Source organism: Nomia melanderi, chromosome 12, assembly GCF_051020985.1.
Source record: "Nomia melanderi isolate GNS246 chromosome 12, iyNomMela1, whole genome shotgun sequence".
Lineage (NCBI taxonomy): Eukaryota > Metazoa > Arthropoda > Insecta > Hymenoptera > Halictidae > Nomia > Nomia melanderi.
Genome location: NC_135010.1, coordinates 5,964,048 through 5,987,525, shown reverse-complemented (window position 1 = coordinate 5,987,525; position 23,478 = coordinate 5,964,048). Strand labels below are relative to the sequence as shown.

General features: G+C 34.7%; 1 protein-coding gene across 6 annotated transcripts in view; it reads right to left on the bottom strand.

Moving 5' to 3' along the window:
* Positions 1-23,478, bottom strand: part of Asap (ArfGAP domain of ASAP) — a 51,291-nt gene continuing 27,813 nt past the window's right edge. For 4 of the 6 annotated variants that reach the window (XM_031975110.2, XM_031975113.2, XM_031975115.2 and 1 more), the window contains 16 exons: positions 20,880-20,952; positions 16,878-17,023; positions 14,347-14,601; positions 14,148-14,233; positions 13,377-13,533; positions 13,038-13,302; positions 12,043-12,270; positions 11,663-11,885; positions 11,323-11,503; positions 10,928-11,203; positions 10,740-10,859; positions 10,444-10,666; positions 9,840-10,124; positions 9,558-9,724; positions 8,604-8,672; positions 1-5,947 (listed from right to left, as the gene is read on the bottom strand). In XM_031975110.2, the coding sequence (XP_031830970.1) occupies positions 5,732-5,947; positions 8,604-8,672; positions 9,558-9,724; positions 9,840-10,124; positions 10,444-10,666; positions 10,740-10,859; positions 10,928-11,203; positions 11,323-11,503; positions 11,663-11,885; positions 12,043-12,270; positions 13,038-13,302; positions 13,377-13,533; positions 14,148-14,233; positions 14,347-14,601; positions 16,878-17,023; positions 20,880-20,952 (2,970 nt within the window). In that variant the 3' untranslated portion in view covers positions 1-5,731. The remainder of the gene's footprint in view (positions 5,948-8,603; positions 8,673-9,557; positions 9,725-9,839; positions 10,125-10,443; positions 10,667-10,739; positions 10,860-10,927; positions 11,204-11,322; positions 11,504-11,662; positions 11,886-12,042; positions 12,271-13,037; positions 13,303-13,376; positions 13,534-14,147; positions 14,234-14,346; positions 14,602-16,877; positions 17,024-20,879; positions 20,953-23,478) is intronic. The other 2 variants (XM_031975111.2, XM_031975112.2) reach the window with 2 other exon arrangements.

Below are 23,478 nucleotides of genomic sequence, written 5' to 3'. Positions count from 1 at the left end.
TTCTCTAAATGGTATTTATTTCTGATACATTTCACAGTTTGTGAACTGCTCAAAAGACAATTCTGTAGCGATTTATTCGCAACGGAGACAGTAAATGTTAGCACATTACCGTTCATATAATATCAGTATTTAGACCTGCTTCGATATTGACGAAGGCCGCATCTAAACAAGATGTCTCGTTTGATTAACTTTTCAGTAGTATTGTATTATTAGGTACGTACACGTAGGTAGACTTAACAATGTAACGGCGTGTCGTTTCCATACTGTATCTGACTCATAAAATTTCAGAAATAAGAGATTCCTCTCTCTTATTTTGAAAATTCATTCTCTTTTATGGTACACATAATTCTTGACTTTTTTTTTTAAATACCTACGTATCGCACGTTTTCGTATCTAGTACAAATAACTACATAATAGTAATAAATACTTATCATCTACTTAACGCTTTTTTAAATGCATGAAGTGTAATAAGTTCAGAGAACAAAGTATGTGCATGTGACTTCTGTTCTTTGCTGAGAATTTGTGTTGGTAATACATTGACCATTAAACATCAAGGTATCATACATTTATCATATTAGATTATAATCTAACTGTAGATTACGTGATTGTTAGAATCTTATCTGTTTTGTGCAAGTAACTTGTAATATACATATATGCACAGATTAAATGAATGATAAGTTTGAGATAACCGAGGCACCTAAAAGCTAATGAAATTGAAATATTTCCACTACATAATAAATATAGTTATAGATCATTATATTCTTAGAGTGAAAATGAACAATCACTGTTTGAATTAATTTGAACCAAAATGTTTATGAAATCAGGCCAGAAGAATATAGAAAATGTACAATCACATACATCATTATTTTGTCACACCAATAAAATATTAATAATTGCGGAACGACCAAGATGCAATGTTTAATTGTTTAAAATAATTGTTTTAAATGTTTGTATCAAATAATAGTTATAAAAGGATTTATTTTATAAGATAAAACCATAAAATAAGAGAGAAAGTGAATGTTTCTGATGAACTATATATAAATAAAAAATAATATTTGTTTGTTTAGGTTTTATTGCACTTAAATGGTGAAAGATTACCTTTAACTTCTATAAATCACTGTCTTAGAAACATTAAATTTTGATCGCAATGCATACAGCACAGCAAATTTTTTGCAAAGGACAGTAGCCACTCACAGTTGTCAACGTCATTCTTTAAATATATCTGTATAATACATACTTAAAACTACATGTTATTGTTTATTGTATGCTTAATAGTATAAACATCGATTTTTTCTGTTCTTCCTCGCGTATTTACTCTATACACATATATACACTCACCAACTATCCCCTGTACTCTTTTAGCGTCAATCAGTTTGACGCTACTGTAAGACGCAACAAAGACTACAAGGATGTTTTAAACAGATTTAAAGGCAACTTAATGCTAGATGGATTAAATAGTTTTTCATCTCCTTTCCTTTGTTTTTTTTTTTTTTTTTTTTTATTACAGATTGGCATTACACAGCGACGTAACTTGAAATCAAAGTTGCGCTGAACCCTGTTTTCTTTTATTTTCCCTGTTAGAAGCGCATATCTCTAACGAACATCTTGCGGTTACAATCCTCAACACTACGAGCCCGATCAGTATATTTTTCATCGCCGTTTAGGAGTTGAACGCGTAACAAGAATTGTTCTGAATCATTTGCAACTAGAACGGAAGGCTTTGTCAGACTTTTCCCAATGAACATTTACATTTTTCGCTTACTGCAATCAATACATTGCATATATACAAATGAAAAAGAAATACCCAGGGGTAATATATCAATTAGCACGGTATTCTGTCTGAACATCCATCAAAACGCGTACTGTTACCACCGCGCGTAATAACCTCATTATTCGAAACGTTAACACTAATTAGTAATAGTTGTCCTTATAAAAAAGCTTTGTCCGTTTTGTTCGAATAAAACAGTAAAGCGTTGCAAGCCTAGCCTAATTATACGTAGGAAACAACTTTGTTCCAAATACTCTACTCTTTTTCTTATTTACAATTCACTCACAAAATTGAGCATATAATAATATATAATCATTATTTCACAGAATGCAAGAAGAAATATTAGAATAATTTTAAGAAGTATTTATATTTGTTGAAGCATCAAAATTATATTCAGACAAAATGAAGCATAGGAAATAAGATTTTCTTAATATTTATTATTTTATGATATCATAATGACATAATCATTGTCTTTATTTCATCTTTTTTATAAGTTTCATTAAATTACTCCAGAAGTAACAGAAATATTTACTTATACTGACATATGGAAAATATTATATAATTTATGTATACATTTAAATTCTCTAATGCTATAATATAAATTATAATATAATCATTAGAGAGTATGATCTAAACAATGAAAAAAGATCGTGGAACCATCATTGATCGTTAATTATTAAATTTTTCCTTGTTACGGGTGTACATTCAACTATATATATCTTTTCTTCTTTTGTAGTATTATTCTTTAGTCTTTAAATAATGGATTAATTTCTTAATTTTATTCTTACATCGAATGAATTCTGTTTTTGACGTAAGGTAGAGTCTCGGAGACAATGTCGGAGAAAATATTAATTCTATACCGATTTCGACTAGGCAGCAAACACGGTCCTTGATTAACCGTCGATTCACACGTTGCATTTTCTCGCATTTCTTTCGCATTCGAACCGATCGAACGATACAAACAGAACGCGTCAGTTAGTATTCACATAATATATTTGGTGACGTTCCAGAAATGTTAAAATACAAAAGAATGACAAGCGCGTTTCCAGTATCATTAGTAAAGCGAATAGCTATAATTAGATCAAGGTCAATTGGGCATTCACGGTCATTAAGGTCATTCAAACTAAATCAAATAGCTACCTCTCAATGTTTCGTTTGTTCGTATAAACTTGTATCCATTTGGTTATGTGCAGCACAACTGAGCAAATTTAATTTCGAATAGATTATCAACTTAATATTTATACCGAATATAGATTTGCTATAGTAGTTGGACAAAGTTTTGATTTTTATTGGTTAGGTTGGCTGTAATCATAAATACACGGTTTGATACCAATATGTTCAACTATTTCCATTACAATAAAAAAATATATAAAACCTTATTATTATTTGAATCGACAATCATTCTTTAATTGTAAACATCATTTGATTTATCTGTAATTTGAGAGAAAAGAGATCAAACTTTAATTAATTAAAAGGCATGACCTTAAAGGGACAGACGAGCTTGATCCAATCACAGAGGCCACGGTGGCCGCAAGAAATTTACAATCATCTAGAGGAATTACAGTTCCATTAGATTAAGCTAAACAGCTTCGTTTCCTTTCGTTTGCAAACGTTTCTTTGGTCTCGTATATATATTTTAGGTGAAATAAAAATAAATTTTTAATTCGCTTCCGACGCATAATCATCATTGAGTCGCATACATAGCTCTAAACTCTTCGTCCTTTCTTTCCTTCATTAATATTCTCTTCGTGTACACTTAATGACTAATAAACCTCTAATTTCAATAATTCTATTTCACAATATGTGTATATATATATATATATATATATATATATATATATATATATATGAGATGATACATATACATATATATATATCCATTGTGAGACGCGCGCGTGTGTGTGTGTATGTATGTGTTTACGCGTAATTATGTATGTACTAACAAATAATATGGCATTACAAAAATGTACATACTGTCGTAACGACGTGATCCTTATTCATCGAGTATACTAATAATACTATCGGTGTCATGCAATATTAATGTCACATTCTGTCCTTTGCCGAGATTAAGGACCTGTTTTTAAACAACCTAGATTTACGGTGTAAATGTCATTTACGTGCCGTTACGACGAGAATCCCCTATGAATTTTCGATTATTTTCGTTTTCTTAGAACGCGACCGTATAGAGTATGGTGTATACTCACAATTGGCAGTATGAAAAAGAAGTGTGCGCCAGATACTTTAAGACTTGCGACATAGTAGAGGCTGGACTTTTTCTCTCCTTCTCTTTCATTCTATTTTACACACTCACGCACGCACCCGCGCTTCCTTTTTTTGATGTTTCTGAATTGTGCACATTTGCCGACTGTAATCTTTATCCCGAACGACGAGCATCTCTTCTACCTAGTAGAATCGACACCTGCAGCTAGATAAACCAGTATCCGCTGTTATTTTGTCGTTACAAACGAATTACTGTGATTCACGGCGAATGGACTGATTCGATCATGCATCGCTTGCCCGACCATCAATGCACGTACAACAGTGCCACTTTACGTGGAATTTGTTCATTAACCCGATTCGTAATACTAATGATTTATACTGAAATATATCTTATATCACATTTTTTTCAACATCGGTCTTGAAACCGCGAATAGTCCCCTTTCCAGTCTTTCAATTACGAAAGTTTCAGCCGAACCATTCGCTCGACACACTTCTCCTGCTCTTGTGACTTTAAACGTGTTACCATGACGTCTTCAGACGGGATTAAACTCATCAAAAACTTGTTCGTATTTAAGTTGATCCATGAAACTGAACCGTTAACTCGAAGCCATTCAAGAGGTTTCTTACCATATTTCTTAGTCCTATCACCTTACGTCTGATTTAGTAAATTTGTAACATCCTCTGGCCTTTAGGTACATGAGCAAAAGCCGCCGTTAATTTAATGATAAACAATTATCGCGAGCGAAAGATAGGGTAAATCAATATTTTATAAGAGCTTGTAACATACGCCTTAAGCGTTGTTACCGTAGAAGATCCATATTTCTGTTGCGCCATCTTTAAATAAGGACGGTGACATTGAGAATTATAACCTAACCTTCAATCAAGTAAAGCTGATGTAATGGAATTCACCTCTCAATGGCCCGGATGAACCAAAATATTACAATATGTAATGTTGTTAAATTTGGATATTTCCTCTGAAGGATGAAATAGCATACCCTTAATTTACCTTCCTGACATATAATTTGAATAATCTTTCTTTACAATGTGAAGCAGATCACGCTTTAACACTAGAACTACCAGATGGGTCAAAATGACTTATTTCTGATTTCTTTTTTTACAATGACTGAAAAGATACAGATACTTCCACAAAAAATTATTAACGAAACTAATTCAGTAATAGCAAAACTGAAATACAACTCAATTGAAATCTTAGTAAACGCATACTTATGGTTTTTATAAAGAAATTTATAAAAGTCGGTTTAAGTGATCGGTAGTTCTAGTGTTAAAACCTGCGAGCAGTACTGCTGTTCAGTGTACTCGGATGACAGAATACAAAGCCAGAAGAACCAAATCGTGCGTTTCCTAATGAAGGTGTCAAGTTGATTGTCATCCTATCCAAGACACTGTTGCACAAGGGCACATAGCGATTCATGGACAATAGCACTTCAAGTGAAATAGGAAGGCAGCAATCCAATTGAATCAAGTCTTTTCGATAGAGCCGAGTTTCAGAAATGTCCAAGACGAAAGATAGATGTGTATATAAAAGTTCGAGGCCTACGGGTTTCCTATGGGAGTACGATTTTGGAGAAGGAGGTGTTAGGGGACGCGATTTCCATGCGCGGGAAGTGAGCAATATGCTCAATCCTTCGGTTTTCGCATCCAACTTTTTCTGCCGAGGCTAGCGACACTCACGGTGCTGGCAGTACTGGAGACACTTGCCAATGAGTTCAGGCTTACCGAATGTTAATCTTGAAACATATGTACGAAACTGATTGGGAACATTCCCCTTCTTTCCGGGGCTCGCTCTAACGCGCCCTCCATCCAATTATCATCGTCGGTTTGCTCGTTGGTGACTATGATGACTTCGCCTTCCCGGAAGGACAGCTCGTCCTCGTTGTCGGCCTCACAGTCGTACAAAGCTCGACAACGTCGTAGTCCGCTCAGAGTCGACGAAGTTGGCTAAAAGGAAATCAACGAATGCAAGATTAGAATTAATGAGTAACGGTACAAATGCTCGGTTTAGTTTTCCACGGTCGAAGCAAGCACTCTTTAACCCCTTGACGAACAAGACACGTAACGAAAACTTTGTCACACAGACAGAAGCAAATAACTTACATTTAAAAGTACCAAATTTTATTCCTGTATCTTTAAGTAGCAATTTCTATAGAATAACCAATGTTATTTTTATAAAATATTTTATCCCATTTTGCATAACTTCATAATTGGTATATTCAATTACTCAAAAATTTGGCTAATTTAAAATTTGATATTGATGATTTAAATTACTGTCATTTTGACTATCAAGAGTTTTTTTTATGATGCACAGCTTTACTCATAACTATGCAAATGATGAAAGCTTTAAGTAAAAATAGTTTCTTGTATTACATCTTGTTAATATTGTAAAATATATAGGCAATGAATGAGAAATTTAGGATCCATTTGAGATAGAGAACTGATCGTCAAAGGGCTTACTTATAAGAGCATTGAGAGTTGATAGAAACAAAGAATGTTTCTTTAGGTCACAAAGATAGCTAAATTGGAAATTCTAGATAGAAAAGATAAAAGGAAGACAGTTTCTTTCCAAGAGTATATGCGGTTCGTGCACAGTTAAGTAAATATTGTTTTATATCCTTTCTTTTTACCATTATTTGTACCATGCATAAAAGAAACTGTTTTTACAATATATGAGACTGTGTTAAGATATTAACACATTGCCTATGATAACCTGTTGGTATAATTAGCTCATAATGTTTCATTTGTTTAGTTTAATAAATATACAAGAGATATATTTGTAACAAATGACTATTAAGAAAAAAATAAAGTATAAATAAAATATTGGAAATAAATAATAATATTGGATAATGAAAGCAGTTTTACTCTAATTTTAATTGCTTTTTAAATTGACTAGGAAATTATACTGATGAAATCTTGACATTTTATAATCCATATGCAATGTGTTGTGATGTATTTTTCTAAATAAATTAGACAAAAATGACGTATACAGTATTGTTTTCTAAAAATGATATATAATACAACTATCTCAATATTATCTATTGAGTATTAGGGTCTACTAACTATTGCTAATAAGTGATATTATGAATATGATAAAGTAATATTTTTTTATTACAGTATGCCTGTTAAATCATCTTATAATATTTTATACATATATGATATTTTTACCTTATAAAATTTGTTTCTAAGTCATTAAAAATGTTCAATTGGCAATAGTCACTAGACTGTTTTCCACGTAGACAATACACATTTTCTAATTATTACTAACACATTTCTAACTATATACACTGTCACATTGAACTTGCTAAAACAATTGTGTACTATGTCATTAAATTCAATACCTCTATTTGTTCATTATTTCATATTTTATGAACTAGAATTTCCAATAATATGCATCAATTTCATGCCTGTTATAAGTATTTCTTAGTCTAAGTCCTTAAATTTAAGCTATTAATACAATATTCATTTACAAAGTGGAAGGTAAATGTGCTGAGTGTGTTAACTTGAACATAGGTATTTCGTTTTGTACGCTGTTTAAAATAATTTAAATAATTTAAACAGCATAATTATCCGAATAATTCATAATATTAACAACTAAAGTAAATTAAACGTTCTGTTGAAACTCCTTTGCCAGTATATCCTTTGGTTAAAATGTACACTTAAAATGTATATTATAATAAGTAAATCATTTTGATGATTACAATCAAATAACTTGTGAAATGGTGTACAATATTTTAACCTTGCCAAATGTGTTTCATCCACTTTGTGAGTCTATAGGGGGTAATTACATTAGAGTAATTATATAGGGACTTAATGCGATCAAGTGCTATTATTAAACACAAATTTGGGAGGCTCATGCGAGAATTATGTTTTGAAGCTTGCATCCTAGTACAATATATTCTGTTTAATATAAACATTGCATCCTCAAGTAGGATTTATACACATGAAGCTTGACTATTGGTCATTCAGTATTGAATTATTATGTATATTCTCTATTTTTACACATTGTGTGTTTATTAAAGATCACATAGTAGAAATCCAGGAAGAAATGTAACTTTGATCAAAACTGAATAAAACAATTGTTTAAGAACATAATACGAACAACAAATTTGATGAATTAAAGTTAAATGTTATTTTTACAAAACTTATGCCCAAAGCATTGACAATGAAAAACGATTGTTACGGACAGCACGACTGATCATGCAAAGCATTACCACACTTGAAAGGATAAAAAAATATTTTATCTTTCCAATTAATAATCACTGCCTGGACACAGTAATTTTATTAAAATAATTGCCAAATAAAAGATTTAAAATTCAACTTCAACGAATACACACGAGAAAGTTAAATTAATCAAGATGAGTATAATTAAAAATTATCCGTTTTTTTAAATAAAAAAAGAAATTTTTAATTATGCAACACAAAAGCAGAAAAGATAGTAACAAATTTTTTATTTTATGATTTTATTAAATTTTGTGTATGTTTTGGAAACTTTTAAGTATTAAAGGTTTCTTCCTGTTATTATGTTGTCCAAATGTTTTATATTAATGTTAAAACACATTTCAAGTGTAGCAAGCTGTAATGTGGGATGGCTGATGTTTACCAGATTCAGATTTGGGAGCAAAGATGAAGGCTCCTCGGCGTAGCTCTCTAGTCTGGACCGGTCCCTTCGCTGTACCAACAATGGTTAATAACAAACCATAAAGCACGGTTTTTGAATTACATGCATCCTCTAAGTACCGATTTGAATGTTTAAAAAGTCACAACGGTTCTCAAATATTTATAGTCAAAGTAGTGTTCTTGTTTCACTTATACATATTTTTCATTTTTATTCTCATTTATCGTTCATTCTCCGAATAACGTTATTGTTATATTAGAAATGTGATTCTATATGGCGTTATTCAATTTTGGAAAAAATGTTAATGGTAATATAAAAATTTGCTCCAGGTGTCTTTTGAGATGATATAAATTAATGAATTATGCAATATGAAAGACTAAATGAATATTATATTATATTATTGTGGGTACTGAAAATGCCAAAATGTGGTGGATATATGATATTCGTGATTAATATGAGCGAATACTATTAAATATCACGGGTAATATACGTATGTGAATTAATATGAGGTGCGAAGTACCACTGTCTATAAAAAAGAATTGAACGGAAGCTATTATTAACTACTGCATAGGGAACGTGATAGGAGTAACATTGTGTTAGTTAAATTCTCTGTAATTAGTAAAGATGTTAAGTGAACAATAATGATTTGAATGAATGTATATACATACACATACAGTGTTAAAGGAGATGTTAGAAATCTACCGGCATTGATGATTGCGCCAAATAAAATACAAATAAAACATCATTCGCTTTAGCGTGAAATAATATCTTAGTAGGATTGCATTACATATTCAAAAATAATATTTAAAAAAAAAATATAGGAGTATTCCTCGATTTCCTTTTTTAATATTTCTTATTCCTTTTCGAAAAGTTCTGTTTTTTTTTGTATATAAATATCTGAAATAAATTAATAACTTACATAAAGGACTCACGGCTTACCTTACGTGGAGGGGGGATGGGATTACCCAAACCATGGTCCGAACACATGGAACTCAATGACTCGCTACTGCGGCCGTTACTCAATCTTGATGAATTGATGCCAGAGGGCGCTGGCGGAGGGGGATTTCTCGGCCGTTGAAGGGTTGAACTGTTTACTTTGTCCGTACCTAATAACAGATGAAATACAATAAACGTCGGAAATGAAATTGGGTCGAAAGGTTCTAAGGTTACCCGAGCCAGATGATCGCTTGTAGATAAGCTTGCATAAATTTTCAAACGCACCATGTCCCGTTGAAGAATCTCCACTGGGCGATCTTTTATGGTGTTGACTGTTTAATGTATTTAACGCATGTGGTAGAGTATGTAAAGAATGCCCAGCTAAGATCGGTTCACTCGTTGTACGGCTATGCGTTGACGCTGCTAAGGACGCGGACGAAGGTAGTGTACCATAATGAGGGGAGGGTATACCACCTGTACTTCCAGCCGGTGGTGGTGGTGGCGGGGCAACACGTTTCTTCAGAGACCCATGAATATTGACTGAAATATCCGGTGCCATAGGTGCGGGTACTAAAATAAAAATTGAAACAATTAAAATGTGTAACTTCTAAGATTAAATCTGGAATAGAGTAACATTGATTCCGACACAACTTAATTATTTTACTCATCAGTCCGTCCTTGTAACTTAAAAAGAATCCTTGAAAATTGAGCTTAAGAATAAAGGAAATAAAAAATTTTAAATTATGAATTGTTCCATAGACATATGCAGTAATTAATAAATTTCATTCAAATTTTGCTGTAGCCATGTAGATGACTAGTTTTCAATTAATTGTTAAAGAAAAGAATGAAAATAATATAAGAAGTTAATTCGATAAGAAACAGATCATACCAGCAACAGGTTTCCTTGCTTGCGGTGGTGGTGGTGGAGGCATTTGTTGTCTATTCGTCGAGGCACTTGGCGAAGAACCGCTTTGCAAGCTATCACAAGTGCTACTTCGACTACGGAGTGTCACTGGTGAATCTCCTGACCCGGTACCTCCACCACTGCCGCCACCACCTACATAAGATGGCGGTCTACTACGAGATTTCTTCTCGGGTGTTAAACATCCATTCTACGAAAGATGAATGATAATTTAAAAAGAAAATAATTGTAAAAGATTCATTGTCAGTTTCATATACTCGTACCCTATCTTCTATTATCGTCTCATCATCAGAGAAGTCAGTAGAACCTTCATCGTGCGAGAGATTCCAGTCAATATTAACGTTGTCGAATAATGTTTTCTGTCTCTGTAGAGCGTGACTCAACTGGAAAGAATTTTCAATTACAATTTATTCCTTGTATTTTAATATTAAATAAAGTATCAATGTTTTACCAGTTCTTTGCAAGTATGATGGCCCATTTCCTGTGCTATATCCAATGGTGTTTTCTCTTGTTTGTTTCGATGCGTTGGGTCAGCACCTGCGCGTAGCAATAGCTTCATTGCTTCCGCTCTGTCGTGTCTCGCGCACAAATGTAACGCTGTTTCTCCATCTACGGTGGTTCTGTCTATACCACCTGTCGACATATTTTGCACTAGGAAATCAACAATGTGTAAACTATTTCCCATTTCACGTAAAATGGCTAAATGCAGAGCAGTTTCGCCTACATCCTGTAATGAAATAATACATCTTATTTTAATCAATAATAAATCTTTTCTAATTAAACAATACGTTTACAAATTGAAGATGCAACTTCTGAAGTTTGATATTGATTAAAATAAAATTGTACCGAAGTAGGCAATGGCGCTGCTAGATCTACATTCTCAGCATAGACTTGCAGAAGTTGTTGCAGGTCACGATTGTTAACAGCATGCTCTAGGTCAGAGAGAAGATCTCTTTCATCTGCGCAGGTATTCATCACGTATCTTTTGTCTACATATTTGGCTCTTATAAAATCATATCTTTCCTCCCTGTTTAAAAAGAAGTTAATCATATTACATTACATAAGAAGGCAATGTCAGATATTGATTTGTTCTTTATTAGTATTAACTTGAAAAATATGTGCCATACAAGTCACAAACATGTTATCCAATAAATTGAATTCCTTAAAACTACATGGTACTGCTCACATTGTCGATGTTGGAGTCGGCTTATGATTATGATGTAACGTAGCTTCCATGACTTCATTGAATGCCTGGTTAGTCATATGCCGTGCAAGAAGCAGTTGAGCTGTACCCACGTTATCCAATGTTAGGGATTGTATTCTGGATATGTGCACTCCTAGGTCCCGATGAATGCCACTGCATTCTATACACACGATTATTCCGAAATTCGTGGACAGCCATGTTGCGTCTATAAAATGTCAAAATAATTATTTTCATACATGTCTGTAGGAAACTTATATTTTACAGCATTACGCGTCACTATTTCAATTATAGAATATTAGTGTGCAAATTAAAGAAAAAAATCAATATTCTTATACCCTCGTATAAGTCTTCATCAGATTTACCATTTTGCGAAGAGCAATCACAGCACTGGTCATTCCCTGGTAACCTCATAACGCATCGGATTACAGCTTGTTGTAGTTCGACTAAACTTGGATTGCCAGTACCAGCCTCAGCTTTGCCACTGGCATCGAATGCTCGAAGTAAAGCACGCTCCTTGCAGTTGACCAGGACAGACATCCATGCTCGTTGATCTGCCTCGTCCTCTGCTTGAAAATGATACGTTCTGTTATCTGAAACAGGGTTAGAAATTATCTAAATAGAATGCACATTAATCCTTGTCTTATGCCAAGGTAGACTCGACATTTAATTTAAATCTGATAGCTACATATTTTACCAATGTTTAATATAATTATCTGTAACACCATAATGATATTACAATATAACTTTAGTGTTATTGAAATCCTCTGAAATGAGTTAACAAAGTGTCATATTAAAATAGTTGCATTAAATAATGCAAATTCCGGAGTGGAATACTAAACAGTTTTTGAACGGGTTAAACTTTTATATTCTCTGCTTCAAGATCTTCTTGAAGTAGTTTCTATCCTCGCACGACGAATGCACAAAACTGATGTACATTTCTCTTTAAGACCTGTGTAGAATATGAATTCTATTAGCTCTATTTCTACCGAAGGTGTCGAAAGACACCTTTGGAATTTTTAAATTAAAGTTATTTTCCGAGTTTAGTCGTATATTCTGAATTGACTATTCGACTTTTTCAGTAACGATTATAAAATTAATTATTGGAAATGTCCGAAATTCAATTGAGGACAAATGCTTTAACTGGGAAAATAATTTTAAGTAAAAATTTCAGAAGGTGTCCTTTGACACTTTCAGTAAAAATTATGTTAAAGGTCAAATTGCCATCCCTCATATGAGAATTAATAATAACAAATATTACACGTTTTTCCAAACATCATTACATTTAGAAGTTGATACACCCCATAATTGATTTCTGCATTTACTATTACTACCTAAACATGCATTGGCTGGAACTCACAGCTAATGAGATCGAATCCCCGTTTGTCATCCGGCACTAGCTTGATTTGGCAGGTTAATAAATTCACCCGCGTGGGTGGTTTATTTTCGTCCGCGTGGCAAATATCGAGGTAACCCTCCGCTTGCACGGCGCACCTCCTCTTCTGCCACACCCTCCTCATTTTTCCCTCGCTCTTCTTCAAAAGGTGTCCGGACCGCGTGACACCGTGTTGCTTGTCCCCTTGCAGCTGATGAAGCGAATATCCTGCATTCGCGTTCACGTTCAACTGAAAATCGTATCGTCTCGAGTGTTTACAGGGAAAATCAATGACCAGCCTAAACCTTATCATTCCAATCTTACTTCTTTGTCGCAACCGGAGCTCCTCAGGAGATTCCTCAATTCCGTTAACCGCCTTCTCTCTTCGTCCTGCGTCTGTCTGATCTTTTGTAACTTCACGCTCAGGTCCGCCACGTAGGAACCGAAGTGTTCGATAGTCTTTAGGCCATCTTGAAAATAACTGGAAGATAGAAATCCAACTTGAGTAACTACTACAAAACAGCCTATTTATATTGTGACAGTATTGAAAAATGTGACGTGCAGTGTTCAATTGAATATAGAACTAAAATTTTGTTACATTCATTACTACTATTAATATTCCTAAGCATATTTGCTTAACCCTTGGCGTATAGAGCTCTAATGATCGACGTTCTTTATCAAGCGTAATTCCTAAGAGACTCAAAGATAGATGTCGAGGTTCTTAAGTAATACTACTTTACATACTAAGTAATCACGTCATATCACGTCGGGTTATCTCTATTTTTAGTAAAGATACATTTGTTCTAACTCTTACAACCCCCTTATTTATCCACGTTGTGTCCATTTTGTTATACCTGACACGATTAATCGAGAACTTAAGTTAAACACAAACAACAAATGAAATGGAGTCTTTAAAAATCTGTGTCAAGGTAGACCCAAGCACCGTCATGTATGAGTATAACATCTTCAAATACACTTATCTCCTAGAATATTTTTCAATGGCACGTACAAATGTGATTACAATACAAATTATAATACAAGGGTGTCAACAAGTTCGCCAAAACGTTGCAAGACTCGTTCCCCGTTCCTTCTTACTTGGTTTGCGCGTGGTAATATTCGACTAGATGCTGAAGTAGTTCGATCCCCTTCTTCGTTTTGATTTCGTTCACCTTGATGAGATACTGCAACAAAGAAGAGAAAAGGGTAGGGAAGATAAGTAAGATAGAACGGATGAGAGAGTCGTCAGCTGCGAATTACAGTGATTCGTTCCGGGGACACGATTTAGGGGCCTCACCTCGCACATTTGCAATTGAAACAATCGTCTCTCCTTCTCCATCTCGTCGGCGATCTCGGCCGGCGTCACTTCCGTCCGAATGAGGCCAGCCTCTTTCGCGTGCTGTTTCTTCTCCTTCTCGATTTTCGCGTATTTCGCCTCGTAGTCCTTCCATGCCTTCTCGAACGGTCTCTTCAAGTCACCTTTCACACCTCTCAGGTCCCCCTTCAGCACCGAGTCCAGGGGGAACATCACGATGTTATTAATATTCTGCATCTGTCGGCAAATAAAGATACGCGAGCGCGGGCACGCGTTCAAGAATACACGTTAATACAAGATCCAATATTCAATTGACTTTTCGACTTCTATAATTAATCAACAACAAGTAATGATTATAAAATTCATTTGGAGATTAATAGGAAAATTCGAAAAGTCAATTAATAGTAACTGGTGATTATAAAACCAATTGGGAAAGTAATAGGAAAATTCGAAGAGCAATTAACAATAATTACTGGTTATAAAATCCACTAGGAAATTAATAAGAACGTTCGAAAAGTCGATTGACGACAATCAGAATCCAATTAATGATAATCCATGATTATAAAATTAAACGTAGGAAAGGTTGAAAAGTCAATTCAGCAGAAATGATTCAATGTAAGAAATACTTTTAAGCTGAAATTTTAAAAGCCGTCTTTTGGATACCTTCGGTGAAAATAGTCCTTAAGTTTTAATTGAATTAAACTAGAAATTAGTTCAATTAAAAATTGACGATACCGCAGTCGCGTTGGAATTATTCATTTATTTCTATTTATAAATCTAACTGTTCAGGGACGGAGAAAAAGAATGAACTGTTTAATATTAATTAGCGGACAGGATGCAAGAATGACCTGGCTTGCGTAATACGCGAAGGTCCGATTGCTTATTTCGAGAAGGGAAATCCGCGGTTAGACTTCCTGGGGAAAAAAACAGTTTTGTTATTTTAATGCGGGTTCAGTTTTTCCCTCTTTTTCGTGCGACGATCGCTTAACGCTTCATTAGCATTCAACTGAGACCCGCGCGTTTCGCGTGGAAACTAATCCCGGGTTTATTTATGCGTTGTTATGAACACCATTAAGAAGGAACTTACATAATCCGCTGATCGCTTTCATTATGGACAGACCAGCGGATATTTATGCGTCCGTCGCGAACAGGAGTGCGGAAAACGGAATGATAGAGAAGCGTCGACAGGATTCATCGAAATGAGATTCATTGAAATCCTTCGTTTCGTATAGAGGACCTTCCATTGGGTTCCTTTAATTTCATGGAACTGTACGTTGTTCGCGTTGTGTGACATACGTTTACCATTTCTCAGTGTGTCTGTTTCTTCCATTTACTCGAGAATTGTAATAGACACATAAAAATAAAGATAAAGGTGAGAGTAATGTAACATAAGAGCAAACGATGGGGTGTTAATGGCTTTTTCACACTATTTTCACTGAAGGCCTCTAAGGACACGTTTAAAAATTGTTATTTAAAATTCTCTTCTGAGTTTAATAATCTTCCCCAACTGAACTTTGAAATTTTCCTATACCTGATTAATAATAATTGCCGATTATAAAATTGAAGGAACAGTCGAGATGTTCGTTGAGGAGAATAAATAATTTTAAATTAATATTTTAAAAGCTGTCTTTAAATTAGATTTGAATTGTGTGCCTAGGTTCAATTGAAAATTGACGATATTCCAGTTACGTTAAAGTTATAAATTTATTTTTATTTCTAAAGGTACTTAACGGATATGGATCCGAATAAAGGTGAATGATAGCTATTTTCAACGTACAGACCTGCAGTACTGTAAACTTAACACCAGGTTGCATAGAACGCGTCAATTTGACGCACATCGAATTTTATAAACATTATTTAATAAATGTTTACGTCGACTTTGATCGATGCAATAGCACAAGTGTGTATTTCAATTGTCTATCTTTAAACATCCGATTTCAAAAATCAAAATGAACAAATATTAATTTATCTAGGAACAATTGAATAGACTACAATAAATATCCATAAACCTAGTGTTAATTGCGTGCGGCCCATTTTGTTCGTTTCAACTTACATCAGTTACATTCAATTCATTTATTATTCAACATGTTTTCGAGAGTTTCCATTACAGATGGAAATACTTTCAATCATACGCAAACGGAATCAACTATCTACTTTTATCAAGAATGTTAATGAAGTTATACAAGTATTCATTTAATACTACTCGACGGTACATGGAAATAGTACTTTTACGCTTTCCGCATACAATGTGTTAAGCGCAGAACTGTGCGAACAAATGAATCCCGGTGAACGATCAGAATTCAAGGCAAATAAATCAGAGAACTGTACGAATGACGGGAGTAAATAAATAAGAAAGCTATCGGGTAGTACCGTGTAATGCAAATAGCGAGATAACAAGCCCATCTCAGTTAACAGATTGAATTATTGTCTTAAGGAGTTCGTTCCCAATGAATAATGTATTGTTGCGTGAAGAACGGGACGTCGAGAACAAAGAATATGCCGTCTATACGCACCAGCGTCTTCATTAAAGCACTCAATTCTTTCGTGACGACCGCAAACTTTAAGAAAGCAGCGCCGATATCCGGTTCCTGTTCTTTCAGCGCTGCATCCCCGAGCCTTTCCAACGCCCTTCCAAGGTACACCTCGTTGTCGACGTGAGCTGTCGCAGAACAAAATGAATGAATTAAAAATACATTTACTCAAGCAATTCGTTTATTTAACCATTTGAATGCTATGCACGTATATATGCGTTTCTCGATCTTCTTAACCGTTTGAGTGCCAAGCGGCGCGATCTCCGTTACACTGTCTGAAAGTGCTACTCTATCGGTTTGTAGTATCAAATTAATTTGATTTATTTGTCTTCCTTTTAATTATTTATGTTTATTTTTTTTTATTGCTTGCTTAGAAATGGAAAAACGGAACGCTATTTACATTATTTTCATGTAAAAATAGAGAACCGTAATTCTAAATTGAATTTCTAAACTGAAACGATAGAAGTGCGACCTGTGGCACTCTAACGTTAATCGCGTGTCGTGGTGATAATTATAAGTATACGATTAATACACGCGTTTCTTAGCATTATTCAATTTGGTGAAATTGGGGAATTACGACTACAATTTAATTACGACTAAATTAATTGTATGAATTAACGTAATTCGATCTTCGGACGAGCAAATAAATATTCCGTCCACACGGATCGTTTCAGCTGGGTGTATTTAGCACTCAAAGGATTAAAGATAGGAGTACCAAGTATTTATAAAAATTATAATAATAGATGTTGTTTCATTTCTTCGGACATTCATTAGATCAGTTGTTTCCAAACTTGCGCCTCCGCGTTTGACATTATTTCATGAATTTTACATTTAACACGTTCACGTTGGCATGTAATACCACCGATGGTACGCGGTTAATGTATAACATTAAAATAAGTTAACGTTCATAAGTAAATGATTTATCAAATTATTTCTATCAAAGTAACGTTTACCGCTGATTATCAATTTAACACCGCTACCAGCGTCACTTATTTATGGCGGCCGTAATCCTATAGTTTACACAATGAAAATGAAATTAATCATATAGATATTGTTATTAGTAATTATAAACTACGACATTATATTTAGGAACTTAATGACTCGTGTCAGTTTCATTTTTCTAATATTTTGTTTAGAAGATTTATAATGTAGACACGTTTTAAATAATAATAATTTTATTACAAAATAAAAATTACTTCACTGAATTCGTACCGTTACGTTACAATATGAAGTTTATTTATTTGTAGATATTATGGTATGAACATTCATTTTTTAGTAGTTCATAATTTCTAATAACAATATCTATAGGATTCATTTCATTTTCATTATGTGAAACATAGGATTACGGCCGTCATAAATATGTGACATCTAGTAGTGAACGTGTTAAAAATAGGGAGGCGTGGAAAGAAAATGTTTAAGGAGGTGTAGTAGCATAAAGGTTGGAAACCGCAATAGTGGCGTATAGTAGCTAAAAGTTTGACCGCTTGTTATACCATTTAACCGGGCAAAATCCGGGCCATAATTATGGCGATCGATATCTCACTTGTGTTGTCACCTCGAGTCACACTCGTGATATTTCTGTTTGGCCCAAAATTTGTATCACGACTCAAACTCGTTAAAGTACGGCTACGATTTATTTCTTAGCTATAATCGATGCAACTATTCTATCGTTAATAATCTATTAGGAATAAAGATAATTTTCATGTTTACTCTATGTCCACGTTTACTTCAAAGGTTAATGATTAATAACAGAAAAGTGACATTACATTTACATTTAAAAAATATAAATAACACTTAGATTTCTCCAATTCAGTTTGAAATTTTCGCCACGAGTCCGACACGATATTATAGATGAAGGGGTTAATGAAACGAAGAATAAGAGGAAAAAGCAGCCGGGATAAGTGGAGGAGCACGCGAAAACCGGTACAGTTCGTCTCTTCCGAACTGGAACCTGCTTGATCGACTACGCAGTTTGGTAGCAATGGTAAACGTCCATTCGTCACGATCGGCTCGATTGTTATGGCGACTCAATTTCGGCATGTATAGTTCGACGGAGAAAGACTTCGCTTGTCGGAAAGTTAAAAAGTCAAGGTGGCGAGGGGATACTTCCATTGACGATGCCGCCTGGGTCTTCCACGCATGCTCGTTATTGGTGTACGACAATAACAAACGATGGAAGAGAAATCGAATGCGACGGAGATGTAACGATAGAGAATGAAGTTGACACTATGAATTTTATTTTCTATCGTTACATCTCACTTCGTTGCATTCGTTGCATGGGACGAATCGGATGTTTCTCACTTCTCAGCATTTTGCTTACAAAACAAAGGTTTTCAAGTTTTCTAATAATTTGTTTCACTGATATTGAAGTTGAAATGTTTATTAACTCGTTGCGCTCAAAAGTCTTTCAGTGGAAATATTTAGTATTTTTCGACGAGATATAGACTACATTGCTTGAAACTAGTTTAACGATAATTCATAGATAAATTAAGCGACAAAGCTATTTTATTTAAATATTTCGTATAGAAAGACTAATAAGACTAATAAGAAATTTATGAAAAAATGTTAATTCTACATTTTCACTATTAGTTTTACGCTGTTAAATTTGAACTGGCCCGATTCGGTCTACCCTATAGCCAACAAAATTCAGTTCATTCGTTACGTCACCAAGAAAACGAATATTTAACCCTTTGCACTCGAAAGTTTCTCACTAGAAATATTTAACATTTTTTGTCGAGGCGAAGACGATATTCTTTGAAATTAACTCGAAGGGAAATCACAAGTATATTGAGGAACAAAGCTGTTTTATTCCAATATTTCACGTACTGAGGCATTATACAAAGTTCAACATTAAATATCAGATTTTATAGTTTTACTGCGTCAAATCAAGTGGTGACTTAAAGTCACCTCTCAAATGTAAAGGGTTAAATTTATTTTCTTCGCCGGGACTATACTCGTTATTGGCCGTCTACTTTCTTCGTGCCGCAGCTCGGCCGGTAACAAAGACGTGCCGAAACTAAGTCGCCATAACAATCGGGCCAAGCGCGCGACTGGGCGTTTCCCCTTGCCCCCCAAACTGCGTAACCGATAGAGTGAGTTTCAGTTCGGAAGAGGCGAACTGCGGAAAATTCAGTTTAACCCTCTGCACTCGACAATATTTTTTATTACAGACATTCATTATTTTCTGACAAAATATTCACAACATTATTTCCAACTTACATAAAGAAACATCTTGCGTAAATTATGGAGCAGAGTTGTTTTATTTCTATGTTCCACCTGTTAATACTTTATTGAACTTTTCATTTGATAATTTCATTGCGTGCAATCAAATTGCGACTGAGAGTCGCCTCTTGAGTGCAAAGAGTTAACACTAGAACTACCGATCAGTCAAACTGACTTCTTGAAATTTTTCTACGGAAACTCCAACAGTGTTACCATTGAGATTTCTAATGATTTATAATTCAGTTTGCCTAGTGCTGTATCAATTTCTGTAGTGATTTCTCAGAGAATTATCTGTTATGTTCCTAATAATGATTAACCCTTTGCATTCGACAATATTTCTCGTTAGAAATATTTATTATATTCTGTTGAAATATTGATAATATTGTTAGCAAGTAATATAAAGAAAAATCTTACCTAAATTAAGGGTCGAAACTAATTTATTTCTAAGGTTCATGTGTTGATACCTAATAGAAAATCGAATATTGAATTTTAGTGTTCATAATTTCGGTGTATCGAATCAAATGGCGAACGAGAGTCGCCTCTCGAGTGCAAAGGGTTAAAGAAGCAATTGGGATTGGATCATTTCGACCTCTCTGGTAGTTCTAGTGTTAAACGAAACGCCGCGCCGAGTGCTGCTCATTAGACGGTTAAAGAACACCTCGTGTTACAAAGGCTAGCCGGAGAGTGCAAGAAGGGAAATCGGAAACTTTCATCCGATGTCTGATCATTTTTAAGCCGTTTACGCGCTCGCGCGCTACTCACCGTTTCCAGAGTTGTGAATAGCTTTGATCGCTTTCTTCAGCTTCGTCAGGCCATCCCTGTCGAAGTCCAGCGTCTGAAACAATTAAACGAACGGAAATTTCATTCCACCGTTCTCGCGTTTCTTTCTTCAGCGCTCGACTATTAAAATTGATGAAGAAAAACGAGAAAGAATCGACGTACAGTGGTACACAAAAGTTTCCTGTGCCAGATCTTTTATTTTATTCCCTGGAAGTGAGAAGTAAATGAATTTTAAACGAGCACGTGGGAAATAATGAACTTCGCTGTATTGGTTTCGTTTAATTATTACTTTATTTTTAATTTATTGGTTGACGTTTTCTTTTTTTTTTTAGATATTGGAAATTAACCCTCTGCAGGCTCGTGTAACTTTTGAAGTCACATGTCAGTATATTGACATCTTGTTAGTTTATTTCATTTTGCATTGGAAGTGGCGAATAAAATAAAGTAATCAGTTAACTTTAACTTTTGTACGCTCAGGCGTGAAAGTTTGTCATTGTAACTTGAGAGTTACAAAATATATTGGTTCGATGGAATTATTAAAACTATTGAATACATTCTTAATTCGTATTCATGTGTGGATATTTATTAATTTTGTACTGCATAGATTTTGTTATAATCATGAACAAAAATGCGGCCCATAGAGGGTTAAAGCGAAGAGTCCGGGATGTTGGAAACTTTTCTGTGTCACTGTACTTTGAGATAATGTAAAGGATAGGATATAGAATCTTCTGTAGAATTTAACGGATTAGCTTAATTAAGAACATTATGTTTAATGCTGATTTACGAATCGCACGAAGCTTTATCGAATTTTATTAATTATAAATCCTCCAAGTTCTTTCTTTTCTAGGACTTCCGAAGAATTCAACGTACGTTCGATCCTATTGTTCACGAACCTACCAACTTCTCCTTCATTTCTATAGTTCACGAAGAATTCCGTAAACCCTCGATCCTAATGACCAGGAAACTCCCAACATTTCTTTATTCCCTACCAAGGAATTCGACGCGTGCTCCATTCAACCGATCAAAACACGCCCCCCCCCCCCTCCACCCCTATCTCTCACCTTTATGCTTTCCAAGAAATTCAACATGTGTTCGATTTTATTGATCGAAGAATTCCCAATTTCTTTTCTTTTTCCCATACACCCCCCGAGGAATTCAAACGTTGAACACTGACGGTGCGCGCGCGCGTGCATGCTCACGGCAGAAGGCTTCGGCCGGCTGTTAAACGCGAGAAGGAAAAGCAACAACAACGAGGAAAGGAATTCCCGAGCAGAACGAACCAGCGATACATTTTATCGGATCACGCTTCGCCGAGCGGAAGATTCGTGTATCTTCGTTCCTCGCTGCGCGGCGCGCGGCCTTCTTATCGCGGGGAAGATTTTTACGTTTCGCCGGCGCGCTTTCACGATTTTCAATAAACCGCGGGGGTAGGACGCTGTAAAAGTGTATTGGAATTCCCGTCGACTTGTGGAAACGGCTCCCGGGAATTTCAGCTAATTACAGTGAACCACGGATAATTGCAAGATCATGAGACTCTTCATAATTGCAACGTCGTCATCTCTACCAGGTTCCTTTTGACTGGGGGTCAAAAACAGCTATGATATCGGTTCTGGTTGTTGAAGCAGTTATAGAGGATCAAAATAGAGTTATAACTGTTATTAGGTGTATTGGTTTCGGTTCCGGTTCTCCAGATAATATTATAATATGATATTGACGATTGTAATATGACAATGATAATTATAATATGATATTAATGATTGTAGTATAGTATCGATGATTATAATGTAATAATAGTATATTTTATCGTTTCTGAACAGGGATAAAAAAGATTCTGAAAATAACTGTTTGAATCTGTTACATGTCAGCTCCGACTGAAACAGTTATACAACCGATATATTTGGTACTGGAAAAAGTTCGTGCGGTCTACTTGTTAGCATTGAATTAGTATTTCACTATTAGTTTAATGAATTAAATTGGCACTAGCAACAAGTAATGTTTATATCGTGAGAATCACACGAAATGAAATTGTTTTACAAAAACATTCTTTGTGTTCAAATTTTGATTTAACACATTGCGCGCCGGTTCCGCAATAATGCGGGATTTTTAGTTCATCGTTTAATTGCTAGTCCTACATTAATGTAACATTTTAGATACATATATTCCTTATTCTTTTTCGTAAGTTATAAATTTCGGTTTGATTAATGTTTAAAAATGTATCAATATAGTCCAATGTGTTAAGAACTCCCAGGAACTTTTTCCGGTCCGTAATAATATCAGAAATCATCATCATCATCATCATTATTATTGTTGATGTTATTATCATCACCATTATTGTTGTTTTTGTTATTATCATTATTGTTATTATTATTGTTATTACTATTATTTATGGCATGCTTCCTTATTGCTTAGTTTCAAAGAATGCCGCCAAAAAATCTCATCGGGAAACGTTGAATACGTCTAGCGAAAAACTTTCGAGCGCAAAGGGTTAATTACGGCCGTGATGCCGCGCGGATCTCGAGGACGGTCGTCGAACAGTATGTATCGGGGACCGCGCGGAACCGGATCCTCCGTACCGGTGAAA